The sequence below is a fragment of the Sinocyclocheilus anshuiensis genome, unplaced genomic scaffold (genome assembly GCF_001515605.1).
Source record: "Sinocyclocheilus anshuiensis isolate Anshui unplaced genomic scaffold, SAMN03320099.WGS_v1.1 scaffold759, whole genome shotgun sequence".
NCBI classification, from domain to species: Eukaryota; Metazoa; Chordata; class Actinopteri; order Cypriniformes; family Cyprinidae; genus Sinocyclocheilus; species Sinocyclocheilus anshuiensis.
The window spans coordinates 241,997-259,334 of NW_015551052.1; the positions used below are offsets into that span (position 1 = coordinate 241,997).

The window sequence follows — 17,338 nt, forward strand, 5'->3', positions numbered from 1 at the left end:
AAAAGCACAGTTTGAGGTGATTAAAGGGAGGAAAGTTTTTAGCAGGGTTCTCCCTCTGAATGTGTCCTGATGGTTGTTTATCAGCAAATGTCCCCAGGTGCTGATGTGTTGCCAATCAGGTTAATGAGGTGTTCAGGGCATATACCCCCTCTGCTAAAGCTGAAATTGTTACCAAATGTCTCGGAGTAACAACTCCTGCCACATATTAAGCCCTGTTGTCATAGGACAGGAAAAGCCTTTTGTGCATAAAGGAGTTATGTAGTATGTTAAATAGTGTTTTTTTTAGTGTGGCGCCTGTTGTTCGTGCCATTTCAGTTTGTTTGTTGAAAGCTGAAGTTTAGGAGTGTAGGTTAACCATAAAGGTTTGGCAGTAAACATTCTTTATGTCTTGTAAATAAAGGAAACTTGTCTTGGAAAAACAGTGTAGCTTTAATATATATATGGCTTTCTCTGTATAGTTGAGTGAAATGGTGTTATACGTTAATAGGTGTTTTATGATGTTTTGATAGTCAGAAAAGTAAAGAAACAAAGAAATCGAGAAAACCGTTCTGCAGTGATTCACCATTATGTCTGAAGTCCCGTAAGGATTGCGCAACACACTGATGTTTACGAAGTTGTTGAACCTTTTAAAGACCGTTGGTTTAATTGAGCAAGTTCCTTTGTTTTTGATGTTCATTGACCTGAAACGGTCTTTCAATTTTAAAACACCTTTTTTAAACCCTATTTAATATGCATAACAAACACCATATAGTTTCAAAGTGTCTAACATCTTCATATATTTCCGTGATGTTCATCAATAAGCAGTTTCACATAATAACGTTGATTTTATTACATGCTTTGAAAATGTCCAGTTATTGCACACATTTGCTAATTAAGTTGAAGGAATAGTTCATCCCAAAATGAAATTTGTACTCACCTCAGGCCATCCAAGATAAAGAAGAGTTTGTTTCTTCATCGAAACAGATTTGGAGAAATCACTTGCTCGCCAGTGGATCCTCTGCAGTCAATGGGTCCAAACTGCTGATAAAAACACCACAATAACGGGCTGTTGAATGACATTGTTCAGATGTTGTATTTCGAGACATTTGTCAGGTTTTGTTCTTGAAACACTCTTGTGTGCAGGACTAGTTTCTTACGCATCTCATCCCGCGCCTCGTTGCTAATTCCAAAACGGCATTTTAGACCTAGTAATGTAGGTTTGAGTCATTGACCGCAGACTAACACAGTTATTAATGCATTTATGAGAGAGAGATTAAGCGTGTGTGAATTACCCGAGCCTGTGCGTTTCTTTCAACACTGGTCGACAGCAGCGTCTCTACTATGATAAACCGTAAATTCATTTGTTTTACGAACAACGCCAATATTAGCTCACTAGTGAGAAATGACGTGTAGCCAGTGCTGGGTAGTAACTGTGATTACATGTAATCTGGATTATGTAATCAGATTCCAAAAATTATGTACTTGTAATTTGAGCATATTGCATTTTTAAAATGCTCATAATCAGATTACAGTTACTTTTTATGGATTACATGATTACGTATTATTCACACAGTGGCAGTAATTTATTCATAAATCCCCAATTCTTCTCCCTAATTCATTTTGAGTTTTTTTTAATCAACTCAACAAACCCACTGCAGTTCTTACAACCCTGGTGTAATGTAATGTTTAATGCATTTTATAATGTTGATATAAACAAAATTTTTGTATGTCTTTGCTTTTGTATGTCAATGTTACATTTAATGATAAGTTTTTAAAACAAGATAAAGTAATCTAAAAAGTAGTCAATGCATTGCCTAAAATGAGTAACCTAGATTACATTACTAACTACAATTTTCATATAATTTGTAATCTGTAACAGACTACAATACCCAGCACTGCGTGTAGCTTAGAAGCAGTGCTGACAACATGTTTCTGTGCACATGTATGTTTCTGTGTGTGTGTCTGTATTTGTGTGCATTTGTAAGGGAGAGAGTATTGCTTTCCGTACATAATAGAACGTAATTTTGTGGCAAAAACATGGAAGTAGTTTGTAGTTTTTATCTTGTGGTTTACTATATTAATTTGCTTGGTCAGTGTCTTTGTGTGGTTTGGTTCTTTTGATGTTGTAGGCTTTTTTTAATGGATGTCAATGAAGGAGAGGCTTCACTACACTGAATAAACAACTTTTTTTTTTAGGAAACAGCCTATCATTTAATGAATTGACAGGCTATTGGGTAATCTTTGACATGTTTTACATGTCAAAGACATGTAAACTAAACAATAACTAAAACAATAGTTTTGAGTTCAACTATCAAAAAAAGTCACAGACTTACGGCACTTCTCATTCATTCCTATGGTATCCGTTAATGGCGATTGAGTGTCACACAACTCTGATTGACGTCAAGACTATAATGTGATTGGTTTTAAGGTGCATGTGATCCAAGTTGACCGTTACACTTTCTCCCAGTAGTAAGACAATCTCTGGTATAATCCACAAGTAATCCTCACGACTCCAGTCCATCAATTAATGCTTTGTGAAGTGAAAAGTTGCATGTTTGTAAGGGTGTATTCACACCAGGAAAGTCCACTAGTTCACTTGCTTTGGTCCGGACCAAATACAATGTTGATTTATTTATTTTTTTGGTGTGGTTCGCTTTCACACTGTCCTTTTTGCAAGTGAACCAGAAATTGTAAACACAACCACACGTGTGCTAAGGTCATCCATTCATTGGTTCATCCATTCAACTGTACCAGAGTTTGTTTGGAAGCGGACCGAGCCCACCTCTTCAGCTGGGTCTCGTTATGGTTGTTTGGTCCGCACCCGAATGCGATTGCTGTGAACCAAACAAGAAAGGTGTGAAAACACCCTAAGAAACAAATCCCTGAGCTAGACATTTTAACTTAACTGTTGCTACTGGCCATTTTAACTTTGTTTGTTTTTAATTTCATAATAAGCAAATTTGCTTGTCATCATTCATCACAATTACATTGTAATGGGATACATAAAAAAATATTTTCTTAAAATGATCTGAAAAAAAAAAAAATCAAGTTACCCATGTTTTTCCCCACATTAACCTTAATTTCAGTGGAATTTAAGTGGAAACTCCTATTCTGTAATGCAGTAAGTGTGTGTTTGAGTGTCAGTGACCCAGAGTCCGATTACAGACGAGATGCTGTGTCGTATGTCTGCGCTGCACCTCCAGATGAGAAGGTGACCATGTATTATGTCTAAAACTGTTTCCCTCAGACAAGACGTAAAAGTAGGTTCCACTGTTTATGGGAGTCGCTCAGCAGAGAATGACTGTTTATGCTGCACTCTGTCCCCATGTAAATGTTTTTTCTACAGATGATCGTCTCCGAGTCATTGCCAGTTTATTTAAGGAGTAGACAGCCGTGCTTGAAATAATGCGCAGAAATGACCTTTTTGGATACAAAATTAGTTTTATTGTGCTTAGATGACTGAGCATGAGCTCATTTACCTTACGTCACTCTTTACCCAAAATGCCCCAAAATCGATCAAGTTTTTGGATTACAAAACTTTATATTGGCTGTTTTGTAACCCCAATTATTCAAAATGAACAAACAAGTCAATAAATCTTAGCAAAGTATTTCTTAGCGTATAGTGAAATATTGGCAAACACGTCACCAAGTTTTAGCTGCATTGGGAAGCACTTTGTCATTGGTTCATCCATTCAACTGTACCAGAGTTTGTTTGGAAGCGGACCGAGCCCACCTCTTCAGCTGGGTCTCGTTATGGTTGTTTGGTCCGCACCCGAATGCGATTGCTGTGAACCAAACAAGAAAGGTGTGAAAACACCCTAAGAAACAAATCCCTGAGCTAGACATTTTAACTTAACTGTTGCTACTGGCCATTTTAACTTTGTTTGTTTTTAATTTCATAATAAGCAAATTTGCTTGTCATCATTCATCACAATTACATTGTAATGGGATACATAAAAAAATATTTTCTTAAAATGATCTGAAAAAAAAAAAAATCAAGTTACCCATGTTTTTCCCCACATTAACCTTAATTTCAGTGGAATTTAAGTGGAAACTCCTATTCTGTAATGCAGTAAGTGTGTGTTTGAGTGTCAGTGACCCAGAGTCCGATTACAGACGAGATGCTGTGTCGTATGTCTGCGCTGCACCTCCAGATGAGAAGGTGACCATGTATTATGTCTAAAACTGTTTCCCTCAGACAAGACGTAAAAGTAGGTTCCACTGTTTATGGGAGTCGCTCAGCAGAGAATGACTGTTTATGCTGCACTCTGTCCCCATGTAAATGTTTTTTCTACAGATGATCGTCTCCGAGTCATTGCCAGTTTATTTAAGGAGTAGACAGCCGTGCTTGAAATAATGCGCAGAAATGACCTTTTTGGATACAAAATTAGTTTTATTGTGCTTAGATGACTGAGCATGAGCTCATTTACCTTACGTCACTCTTTACCCAAAATGCCCCAAAATCGATCAAGTTTTTGGATTACAAAACTTTATATTGGCTGTTTTGTAACCCCAATTATTCAAAATGAACAAACAAGTCAATAAATCTTAGCAAAGTATTTCTTAGCGTATAGTGAAATATTGGCAAACACGTCACCAAGTTTTAGCTGCATTGGGAAGCACTTTGCAACAACACCCTGTTAAGTTTCTAGTACATTCTTGGTCTCATCAGCCTGTCCATTGGAATATTTATTAAAGGCTTTTGTCCAAGAGAGGTTCACGTTAGGGTCAGTGTGCTCAAGAGTGTACACAACACTCATTGAGACCGAAACCGGTCACTTTCTGGGGTCTGATCCCATCTGCGTCAATGCAAATGAATCGCCGTTGAGTCTGGCCTCTGATGAAGTGATGACTACCTTCGCCTGATGCAGTAAACATTACCAAATTTGAGGAATAGATGCTTTTTACATTGGACTTTTCCTGTAAATGCCAACCTTGATTTATAGTGACTGGTAAAACCTCTTGGCTTTCAGCTGTATTACTGTTAGTGTCTTTTCTTGACAGGCAATCAGTGACAAATGTCTCTTATATTGGACTGACGTGAGCTCTCACAGGGACTGACTGCTTTCTAACCAGATAATTCCCAGATGTCATTCACTTCTATGAGTGTGTTATTATGAAAACCATTCTTCCTGTGCTAAGGCCTCTTGTGCGAGTGTGTGAGCTGCTGTAGATCAGCAATATCAGGGCATTATTGCTAAAACAACTATTGTTATTGTTTGAATATTTAACCCTAAGTATTGAATGTCATGTCCCAGACTGTTTGTGCTATTGATATTATGTTTGGAATGAATTTTGTGGCTCACAGAGGAAATTTGGACTGTTTTCTAAGTAACTTGATGTTCACTGAAACTGAAGGGATTTGAATCCCTTGGGAACCACATTGCAACAAGCTACAGAAACACTCAGAACACCTTAGCAAATCCACAGTGACGCTCTGGCATTGTGTTGGTAAGTTTTGCATAGTGCTGGATGGACTGACCTATAAACTGAAGTAGTGGAAGGTGTTAGATACAGTACTTCTGTCCAACTGTTGTACTGCCAAATTCTAAATCCAGGGTACCAGTAATGTCCATGCCATTTTAGCCTTTCTGTGTGTAAAAGGTTAGGATTTTGTATTTGTCAAAGCAATGCATTAAAAAATGAAGTCAATTATAAGTAATTTGTAGGCTGATTTCCACACTGATGCTATTGAAACAGTTTATATGAGCAGCCTGGCATAGCAATAATTGCTTAACCAATGGCGTGAGTTTGGGGCGGAGCTCTCCGTTTTTCTGGCCAATGGCAAATGAAGGAAGTGTTAGGGAAACCTGTTTGGAAACAGTTTTTAAAATTGTGTTTGATGGATAAAAACACAAATCATGAATCATGATTTGCTTGCTGTTTTTAGTCCGCAGTAAGTATTATTAGAGGGAGGGACATTCTCATTTCAAAGAAAATCTTAATAATTGGACACATTTGTTTATACTCCTGAGATGACTCAGCAATTTTTTAGCCATTTTAAAGGAAGAGAAAGACTACTGTATCTTAAAAGCATATGTCAAATAAAATGTATTATTTTATTGTATTTAATAAAATTATGGCTGTGTTCAAAAGCTTGTTGCCTCGTTGCCCTGTCAATGACTTTGCAGGCAGCTTTTACATGAAGGTGCCTCCTGAAACTGATTTCGGACAAACTAAGTAATTTAATTCGGACAGAGTAATTTAATTACTACAATAATTTCTCATTAGAAATTACATTTAAAGTGGACAAATGTGGTCAAAAACACATTTACACACAAACTGACGATCAACTTTCAGAAGTTCATTTATTATTTTTAGCTCAACTGTCAGTCAACATTGTATGGGGCAGAATTATAGATTTTTCTTTTATGCCAAAAATCATTAGGATATTAAGCAAAGATCATGTTCCATGAAGATATTTTGAAAAATTCTTACCGTAAATATATCAAAACTTAATTTTTTGATTAGTAATATGCATTGCTAAGAACTTCATTTGGACAACTTTAAAGGCGATTTTCTCAGTATTTTGATTTTTTTTGCACCCTCAGATTCCAGATTTTCAAATAGTTGTATCTTGGCCAAATTTTGTCCTATATCCTAACAAACCATACATCAATGGAAAGCTTATTTATTCAGCTTTCAGGTGATGTATAAATCTCAATTTTAAAAAAATGATCCTTATGACTGGTTTTGTGGTCCAGGGTCACATATATGAACACATCAACTTCCAGTTACACAGTCTGTGATCTCACAGGAGAAGAATAGAGATAAAAGGAGAGGAACGGAAAAAGAGCTAGACTGAAAGTGAGTGTGTGTGTGTGTGTATACCCATACATGGAGAGGTGGGGGTGAAGAATGGGAGGAGAGAGGAAAGAAAAAAAGAGAGGAGGGGAAAGAGAGCATGAAAGTGGGGTGTCTTGATCTGTAGTGCACATCTCCACAAACCCTGTCCTGCTGTCTAGCATCACAGCCAGGTAAGAGTGAGCCGTTCACTAGCATGTGATCCACTGTCTGTGTGTGTGTTTGTGTGCGTGTCCTGCGCTCATGCTGGCTGCTGTGGCAAAGGTTAAGACAAGGGTTGGTTTTCTGCTTCTCCACTTTCCTGCTGTGCCTCTATACCGCAACCTTCCCACACTCCTCTTCTGCAGGTTTGATGTCTCTTTGACGAATAATGCTGCTGTGCTTAAGTATTTTAAAACATGTGCTACTCTTAACAGTTATTTAACTATCCCCCCCCCTTCTCATTCATTTCTTACTCTAAACACTGCCCGCATGGTTTTTGCGTTTGCATGCGACTGAAATGCAAGATTCCTGACCTCTTCCTGCAGTACAAGCTCACTGCGGCTTCATAATTGCTCACCCTGTAAGTTTAAGCTTAAGTGGCAAAAAAGCCGCAAGCTCTTTTCTTCTGCACTTTTCCGTCTCCCCTAGTTTTATTTTGTCTCGTTCGTGCTGGGAGCGGAGATTTGCTGTGTCTGTTGGATGTTTGAGAAACGTGTGTCTTTTGACCCTGCGCTGAAGAGTGCAAACAGAGGGAGGTTTGCTTTAGGTTAGTGTCGTGCAGCATCTGCAACCACTGGCAAGTGCAGGGCAGCAGAAATGCATCCCACAATCTGCCAGAACTTTGTACAAGGTTTGATTTAATTTCACAGTTCAAGACAGAGATAATGTGGAAAACGTGGGGATTTGCATTTGCACGTGTGCAAAATGTCAGTTCAGATGGGAGATCAAAATATTTATAACGTTTTAATAGTCAACGGATGATGTTTGGGAATGATGACTCCGCTGGATAGACAAAACATTGTTTCTTCAATGCTTTACAGGGTCTCCCACGAACAAACAGATCTGTTTGTATTGAGGACAAACATTATTGAGCAATTGTAGCACGTGTGCCTGATGCTTATATATTACAGTGATTTTCAAACACGAAACCCAATAAGCTGCAGTAAAACGGCCAGATTACCTTTTCTGGTAAATGCCACATCTGCTGTTCACACGTCCAACAGCTTTCCACAGCTTTTTTGGGTCCCGTTCACACATCAGCACCATCAGTGCTGTTAAAACTCTGTGATGTCATTTGGTGGAAATGACTTTTAAACAGCTACGCCACAAATCTAGAATCGCAAACTGTTCCAGGATCTTTGGATCAATTCCTTCATCTACCCAAATGGAGAAAAGCTCTTTTGTTTCAATGTTTGTACAATTTGACACAATTTCTTTCCAAAAAATGTAGAAATGAATGATAAAATGATTTTCATGTGGTGCGACCAACATGCATGAAAAAAACAAAACGTAAAACAGATAATGATGTCATGGAGACGGCCCCTGCAGACCCTTGTGAGTGAACCAATGTCAATAAATCTCTTAAAATATCTGATTATTTAACCTTTTTTTTTATGAGAGGGAAAGATTAGTTCAGGCTGTAAATGTCATGTGGTGCAACTCCCCAAAAGACTTGATATTTATGAATAAGTAATTCATTTAAAAGAGAACTTTTTAGCTTAAAACTGATTTTTAAAAACATTTTTGAAAATAAGGATTAAAATGTGTACATTCACAGTTAATTGATTATTACTTCTATTAATATTACTTTTTACCTGATGGTTACACCACATGACATTTGTAGAGTCGTTATGGCAATACTTCCATACTTACCAACATACTTCCCCAGTTGATTAATCACAGTACATTTGACAATTGTTTTGTTTTACAGGTTTTCTGAAATGTTGTTTAAATATGCAATTGAGGTATTATCTAGTTAAATATGCACACATTTGCATACATTTCCAGAACAGAAATAGCAACATTGGATAGAGGTTCAAATTTCTCATTTCATTTTGTTGACATATTGAGAAGTCTGAAAATACTGTCAACAGCCAGAAAGAAAATGTACATGTTTTTTTTTTAAATACAATGTTGTATAAACCCAGGCAAATAATATATATACAAACCCCACTATAAAAACCTTCAGAATATACATGGGAATAAAATGGTGTAGTTTGGTGTTTGTAAGTTCTGCTGAAGTAGAGATTACTGGCTCACTGCAGGAGGAAAATACTAATTTTGAGAAAACTTTAAAGACGTGTTGTAACTAAAACTGTTAATTTTGGATGTTTTCTTCCCACAAGCCTGAAAGAAGTCAAGTAATGGAAAAAAAAAAAAAAAACTAAAATTGACCAATGCATGACAAATATTTTGTTTGAAGTGTCTTGCCTTAAAATTGAAATTTTCTTGAAAATAAGTTTCCAAAACCATCTGAAACCAACATAAAGACATATTGCATCTGCACCTTTACAAATACTTTTTTTTTAATGTCAGAGCTCCTCAAACTCATAAAAACTCAAACCATTAATGTTACGGGTTTTGTTCACAAATAGCATCAATATGGAACTTTTCCAGCAATGTTACGCTGGCAAAATGCCAAGGCTCGTTTGCCGGCATTTCTAGTCACACACCGTTCACCTCTAAAGGGAAAAATGCAGTTGGAAAAGGTTGCATGTGTGAAAGTGCTGTGATACTTCAGAGTTTCCAAAAGATGCGGAAACCTGATCTGTCAAATATAGGAGGAAGAGACTGTGAGTTCTGAAGAAAAGGAAAGGAAACCACAAAAGGAGTGCACGTTCAGTCCTCGCTCGTAAGATTTTATCCATGTCCCATTGAACCTGCGGTCTAGCCGGCTTTAAAACAAGGAGCGTTTAGCTGCTTTCTCACTCCAGAACTATGTCCATTAGACATGAGGTCGTTTCTGGTGACTCAAGACCTCTCTCCTCATGGATCCTAATATATCTGTTCATCATGAGCACTTTATAACCCAGTGCACTGCTTTTCCTCAATAACATCAGAGACACCCTCTCAAACCCTTTGTCACTTCGCCTCTTTATTAAGAGACCGTGGCAGACGGTGCAGATCCCAGTATCTCATGCAGTCACGCTCTAAACCTTCTGCTGGGTTCTAAGCTGGTCTTGCGTAATACGCTCAACACTCAATCACAGGCTATGAGGGATGAAAATAACTCCGTCATACAACCCTGCTTTTGTGTTATTTTAATTTAGTTGGGAATAAATGGCAAGCCTATGGTTGTTGTGATAAGGGGGTCGGCTGGGATGGGACTGTGGGTTCTCGGTAAATTTGTGCCGTGGTGATGTTGAGTTCATCATATATGCCTTCAGCAGCTGTTAATTATGTTTTATTTCTAGCATCTAAAGTCTAAAATTGTATTAAACTGGCTTTGCAGACTGTTTGACTGTCTGGCTTTGAAGGGATATAGTTCACACAGAAATGTACTCACCCTCATGTTGTTCCACAGTAAGTCTGACTAAGTTTTAAGAAACACACATGAGATATCTTTAATGTTTACTAATTTTAATTCAGTGAATATAAAAGTGGGGTGGAGGCTGTCAGGTTTCCAAAAGCGCAAAAAAAAAAAAGATCCATAAAATCGCATGTATGTTCATGAATTTTAAAGTTTCCATATTTCATAATTTTACTTTTGGGGTCTGCTAGAATACATTTACATGATTTCAAGTTCAAAAAACATTGTTTTTCTCATACTATACAATGCAGCAGCACTTTAGTTTAACCCTTTGCCTGAAACGCTCTGTTTTAGTCTCTTTAAAGCCTGGCTTTCTGAAAAGCCAGTTCTGCTCTGATTGGTCAGCAGGCCCAGTATGTTGTGATGTAACAACTTTAGCACAATCAGATTTCAGCTCTTAATGAGCATCTGTATGCTCATTAAGCATTTATGGTTACATCTATGGTAACTACGGCTTAGGTAGTAAAAGTCCATTAAATATTTTCTCCCTCAAAGTGAAAAATAAATAAATAAATAAATAATGAAATGTCCTCGACACAATGGGTGCCTGTTAAAACATGGCACGTCAAGACACGTCACACCAGGTTTAATGACATTCATTGTCAACTGGTTTACGCATGTCGCAATATTTTCATATCTGAGTGAACTATTCTCATTCTCAAATATTCTCAGAAGCTCATAAGGGTTTCGTTGTAATATCAGTTAGTGAGTGTCTTTGAATGCACTCTTGTCGGAGCAAGCTACAAATCTCAGATGCTTCCCTTGACAGAGGATTAAGGTGTCAGGAACCAAAGTTATGTAATTTCCTCTTGCAATATATATTTGCTGCATGAGTGGATCAGAGTTACTGTAGTACAAGAAACTGAAATGGCAATTTATACAATTTCTACATAGCCGTTTCACTAATATTAACAATAAAAAGGAAACAAACTGTGTTTTCCCTCAACTTGGCTCTTTTTTTTCCCTGACACAGATGTCATCAGAGGTCTTTGTTCCTGGTTGGCTGCAGCAGCTGCTGGTCGTGCTGCTCAGGTTTGCGCTGTCCTGCGCAGCCCCGGTGAACCTGACCAATGGGACGGAGTGCAGCGCTCGAGGACCCGCCTCTTACATCCTGGTGTTCACCGGCCACTGGAGTCCACAGACCTTCCCCAAACAGTATCCCTTGTTCCGACCACCTGCGCAGTGGTCCAAACTCATGGGTAAGACTCCTGGTGCTGGAGGTGTCAGGTTGACAAGCCAAATGTAGATTGCTAGAAGCTGATCTCATCTTGTTCTCGAGGTTGACCGCCGGCAGTGCTGTGGGAAGGTTGCTTTGGAAATGTTATAGGTTACAGATTACAAATTACTCTGTCTAAAATGTAATAAGTAACTATTTCAGTTACTTTATTCAAGTAATGTAACTGATTACATTTGATTACGTTTTGATTACTTTTCTAAATTTCTAATGTTTTCAAACATGTAAACCAGAAAGGGTTAACCTTACGGTATCAACACTGATCACTGTCAGACTTTCAAAATCCTTCATCACTTGAATTAAGATTACAATAATTTCATTTTCATGCACAGCCACCACAAAATCAGACTTACTTTGAGATCATTCTGAGGTTAAATACAGATTTAAAACCATAACAAGAAATAGTCACTGTGATTCTGTTTTTGAAATCAAACTTTTGCATAGCTATGACTGGAAACACTGGCATAGTTAGGTAACACTTTATTATTTTAGACCATATTTTAGAGCAGTCACTGCAATTTATGAAAGAAATCAATTAAGTCTGTATGTGGGTGTGTGTGTGAAAAAATTCAGATGTAACCCCCTTTGTAATCGTCATAAGTAACTGTCATTTTTCTCAGTAACTGTAACTGATTACAATCACATTTATTTTGTAATTAAATTACGTAATTTAGTTACATGTAACTAGATACTTCCAACACTGACTGCCAGCGATGGCTCCACGTGCTTTAGAGATGAGAATGTTTAAAGTTCCTCACCATATGTCAGGACGCTAAGTACTCACAGCTGGCCTGTTAACCGTGAGACTGGCCCCGACGACCCTCCATACATACACGCATTACCTGCCACACCACGTGAGCGAGGCAGTCTAATGAGGAAAGCAGAACGAGGGCGAGGGTGAGGAGTAATAGCCCTGCAGGTTCGCCCTGTCCTTTAATAGTCCTTCCATAAATACACAACGCATGCAGCGACCGTCGACTTTAATGCGATCGCTGTGTGCTGGCTTTTTCTGAGGACGTGCTCTTTGGGTGTCACCGGTATACCAGCCGTCACATGCCACCGCACGCGAGCAGCAGATGTGGACGGCCTCAGCCAAAACATTTACAACCCAGAGATCCTCAAAGTTCAGGCTGTGGATTTGGAGCACTGAGATGATGTCTGTGTGGTTTCTCCTGCCTCCTGGATGGCTTTCCGGCCCTCTCTTTATCCATTTATCACTGTTGTATCGCAATTATGTTCAGAAACCGCACATTTTTGCATGCAATCAAAAGGTTGCTCCGTACATATGAACTCCACGTATGAAGGATGGGACTATTAGGGGAAAGACGGAGATAGAGAGATAAAAGCGCTGGAGACGGTTGCGGTTTGTGGTTTAGCTGATTGAGGTCAGGTCTCTTCAATTTTTCTGTCCACATTTGGGCCAGACGTGTAGCATGGAGAGACTAGACGTGTCAGCGTGCCAAATGTGCTGCCTGCCTTCCTGTCATTCTCACTTGTATCTTTTTTCTCTCAGTCTCCTGCACTCCCAGCTCTGGGTCTGCCAGACCAAAATGGTTTGTAGTTATGAAGAACACAGTGGGACGTTAAAGAGAGGCTGAAATCATTTCAGAAACATCATCTTAGCTCCTTCCACTTTCAAACCTCTGTTGTGATATCAAGAGCTAAGTGAATTATCAAACTTGAAACAAAAATTCGGTCTGTATTTAAAGGATTAGTTCACTTCCAGAATAAAAATTTCCTGATAGTTTACTCAGCCCATGCCATGCAAGATGTTCATGTCTTTCTTTCTTCAGTTAAATAGAAATTAAGGTTTTGAGGAAAACATTCCAGGATTTTTCTCCATATAGTGGACTTCAATGGGGATCAATGGGTTGAAGGTCCAAATTGCAGTTTCAACTTCAAAGGGCTCTACACAATCTCAGCCCAGGAATAAGGGACGTATCTAGCGAAACGATTGGCCATTTTCTAAAAAAAATAAAAATAAAAATGTATATACTTTTTAACCACAACTCATCTTGCACTAGCTCTGTGATGCACTTGCGCAACTTCATCCTAGATGCATTCATGTTGGAAAGGTCATGCGTGGATAGTTTTTCGTCTGTGTACTCCATCTCATTTTCTCCTCCAACTTCAAAATCATCTAACATTGTTGTTTTACCTTTTTTCGTAAAGGGCGTTTGATTTTCTTTGCACGTTCACTTTGTAAACACTGGGTCGGTACTTCCGTCTACGTCACGCGTGACCTTCACAACGTGACTACGTTATTGTGTGATGCTGAGCTAGTGCAAGACGAGCACTATTTGTGGTTAAAAAATATAGAAATGTTTATTTTTCTTAGAAAATGGCCGATCGTTTTGCTAGATAAGTCCCTTATTCCTCCGCTGGGATTGTGTAGAGCCCTTTGAAGCTGCACTGAAATGGTAATTTGGACCTTCAACCCATTGGCTCCCATTGAATCCACTATATGGAGAAAAATCCTGGAAAAACTTACTTTGTTTTTGACTGAGGAAAGAAAGACATGAACATCTTGGATGACACGGGAGTAAATTATCAGGAAATTTTTATTCTGGAAGTGAACTAATCCTTTAATTATCCTTATGTAGTTCCAAACATTCGGTTTTTTTTTGTGGGAACACAGAAGTAGATTTTCGATTTTTTTTTTTTTTTTTTTTTTTTTTTTTTTTTTTCCCTTTACACTTCTTGCGTCTTTTGCAGTGTCTCTCGCACACAGAGTTGTAAAAGCACAGTGCTCAAGTTAAAGGAAGTTTCTAGACCTTGCGGTTTTTCATTGGGTAAAGTTCACACAGAACAGGTTTTTCCATTACATTGAACTGTTTCTATGGTTTTTCTGTTTAAACACACTAGATGAATGTGTTTTACCATCTTTGTAGCATCTCTAGATGTTTTTAATGTTCCACCTGACCTGCATGTTGCATTTTTGAACAACAAAAACGCGTTCTGTGTGAATGGCCCCCATGCAGCTCTTTCAGCACAGAGGCACTTTACAGACTACAGTTACATTCATGCATTTAGCAGACACTTCTATCCAAAGCGATTTAAAAAAAACAAGTGAACAAAAGCAGTTCATCAAAGATTTGCAAAAGCAATTTGTCAAAAAAAATTGAGGCAAGCATCAGTATTGCTACTGCTTGTACTTACAGTGAGACTCGGTGTTGGGTTCTTTTAACTTGGGCCAAAAACAAACTTTATAGCAGCATTCTAGTAACCAATCAAACCACCTTTGCAATGGTATAGCAACACCCATAACTGCTACTTATAACCTCTAATATCAAGATGGCAAGTTTTACACAGGCAAGAAAATCTGAAAATGTAACTCTAGCCTGGTTACATGTGACATTCTGGTTTTTGAGAGCTGTTGAACAGATTCCTATTAAAGAATAGAACGTCACTTTTGGAAAAGTAGTTTAGTCATAAGGTATGATCATATTGGCAAATGTTGTCAAAAAGGTCCATTGTCTATTGTCAATAGTGTAGCGATGCATAACTGTTCCCTCCTGGTGGAATGACCTGCCCAAATCAATCCGAGCAGCTGAGTCCTTAACCATCTTCAAGAAACGACTAAAAACACCTCTGTTCCACCTTTATTTGACCATCTAACTCTAACACATTTTAATTCTACTTTATCTATATTTATCTTTTTTTTCTTTAAAAAAAAAAAAAAAAAACAAACACTAGCTTTCTATTTTTTCTATGCTATCTACTTGGTTTTCTTTGTGTGTGTGTGTGTATATGTGTGTGTGTATAATATATATATATATATATATATACACCTTGCTACGTGTACTGCGTTAGGCTAACCGAGACTTGTCATTTGCACTTCTATATGGTTGCTCTTTTGTTAGTTTTGACTGCTTTTATTGTCCTCATTTGTAAGTTGCTTTGGATAAAAGCGTCTGCTAAATGTAAATGTAATGAAGCACAGTTCGCTCAGTAGTCACTTTCAAACTGAGCAACTTTCTGTTGGTCAGTGCTGCGAATCTGAGTGAAAAAATTGGACCTGTTGCGAAATCTGTAACCCAACTGCGCAGATTTCTATCGAACTGACTGGATTTCACCCATGAAATTTCGCTGAGCAACAGTAAACACTCTTAAAAATAAGGTGCTTCACGATGCCATAGAAGAACCTTTTTTGTCTAAATGGCTCCATTAAGAACCTTTAACATCTGAAGAACCTTTCTGTTTCCCAAAGGGTTCTTTGTGGCGAAAGAAGGTTCTTCAGATTATAAAAAGGTAAGAAAGAGATGGTTCTTTAAAGAACCTTTGACTGAATGGTTCTTTGTGGAACCAAAAATTGTTCTTCTACGGCATCGCTGTGGACAACCTTTTAAGCACCTTTATTTTTAAGAGTGAATATGACTGCGCTTGTAATGTGCATGAATGTGTAGTCAGTTATGGACAGAGATGATAGTTTTTGCTACGAATCACAGAAAGCTACATGCAAAGCAAAAAACCTGAAAAACAGTGTTTCACCAACTTATTCCTTAAGATTTAAGTTTGAAAAAGCCCCCCTTTGATTGACGTGGATGTTTAGAATTTAAAATGCCATGTGACAGTGAGTAAACACTACATCGTAAAATTTGCATAACAGTTTGTGATTGGTCTTCTTGATGTCTGTTTGCATACCTAACTGTGATTGGTCTTTTTTCTGTGCACATATTTAACCACTTATTTTTTTTTAAAGAAAATTGCAATTAATTGAAAATATAATGCGCTGAGTGTCATGACAAAAGGCAAAGCAGCTCTGACACGTCAATTCATTGACACAGAACCAAAACCTAAAACGTACATTTACCTAAAACCTTAACACATGAAAGTCTACTTTAACATATTACATAACAGTCTCGGTCACCCCTGAACTTTAGGTGCACACTAGTAGGTCTGGTTTTTCTCACTGAAGGTTTTGTTTTTAGGTGTTTATTCTCTTGGCATTGGGGGCTTCTGCATGGCTTTATACCACAGCTCGAGGTGTGTAGAGCACACAGAAGGTGGCAGAGCTGTATTTGTGTTTTGTGAAATCTGATGAGCAATAAAAATTAATGGAGTGGTAGTAATGTTCAACAGTCCAGTGCAGAACCTGTCCGACAAATCACGAGGCCTGAAAACATGAGCAGTTTAAATGTTTTCTCTGAGTTTACCCTTCACTCATTGGCTGCTTTTACTTCTGTGCAGCCGTGACCCATAATAAACAGTACCGGCTGTGGCAGGAGGGGGCGCCTGCGAGCGATGGCATGAAGAGCTTTGCCGAGCAGGGACTCACGGTGGATCTGGTGAAGGATGCGAAGGAGGCGAGGAAGAGGCGAGCGGTGGGGTCCATGTACCGCTCAGCTGGGATCCCCTCAGGCATCGGCCACAGCTCCACAGAGCTGCTCCTGACGCCCAGGACACCGCTGGTAAGATGAACATAGTCACTACACAAAACGGCCCATTGTTTTATTCCTAGGTAGACTGCTGCAGTGATGACGTATTTTTGTAGGCAAACCCAGAAGTCGGCATCACCCTGGTTCCCTTGACAAAAACCCAATAGGATTTTTCATAGGCTGTTGGATTATTGCAGAAAATAAGCCCTGTGACCAGCAAAAGTTTGTTTTTACACTCTTTGTTCATCAAGATAATCTTCAAAATATAATCAAGTTGACCACGGTCGCAAGACTTAAAAACACCACAATTAAAGGGTTAGTTCGCCCAAAAAGGAAAATTAGTGTTTTAGGTGTTTTACTCACCCTCGAGGCATCCTAGGTGTATGTGACTTTCTTCTTTCAGACGAATCCAGTCGGAGTTATATTAAAAAT

The 17,338-nt window shown here is 38.4% G+C and overlaps 1 protein-coding gene across 2 annotated transcripts in view; it reads left to right on the plus strand.

Annotated features, from left to right (window-relative positions):
- Positions 1–17,338, plus strand: part of LOC107661937 (spondin-2-like) — a 30,759-nt gene that overhangs the window by 2,540 nt on the left and 10,881 nt on the right. Inside the window, exons 1-3 of one of the 2 annotated variants that reach the window (XM_016451742.1) lie at positions 6,867–6,956; positions 11,268–11,493; positions 16,719–16,939. In XM_016451742.1, the coding sequence (XP_016307228.1) occupies positions 11,268–11,493; positions 16,719–16,939 (447 nt within the window). In that variant the 5' untranslated portion in view covers positions 6,867–6,956. Of the gene's footprint in view, positions 1–6,866; positions 6,957–11,267; positions 11,494–16,718; positions 16,940–17,338 lie in introns of those variants that run through there. The other variant, XM_016451741.1, reaches the window with a different exon arrangement.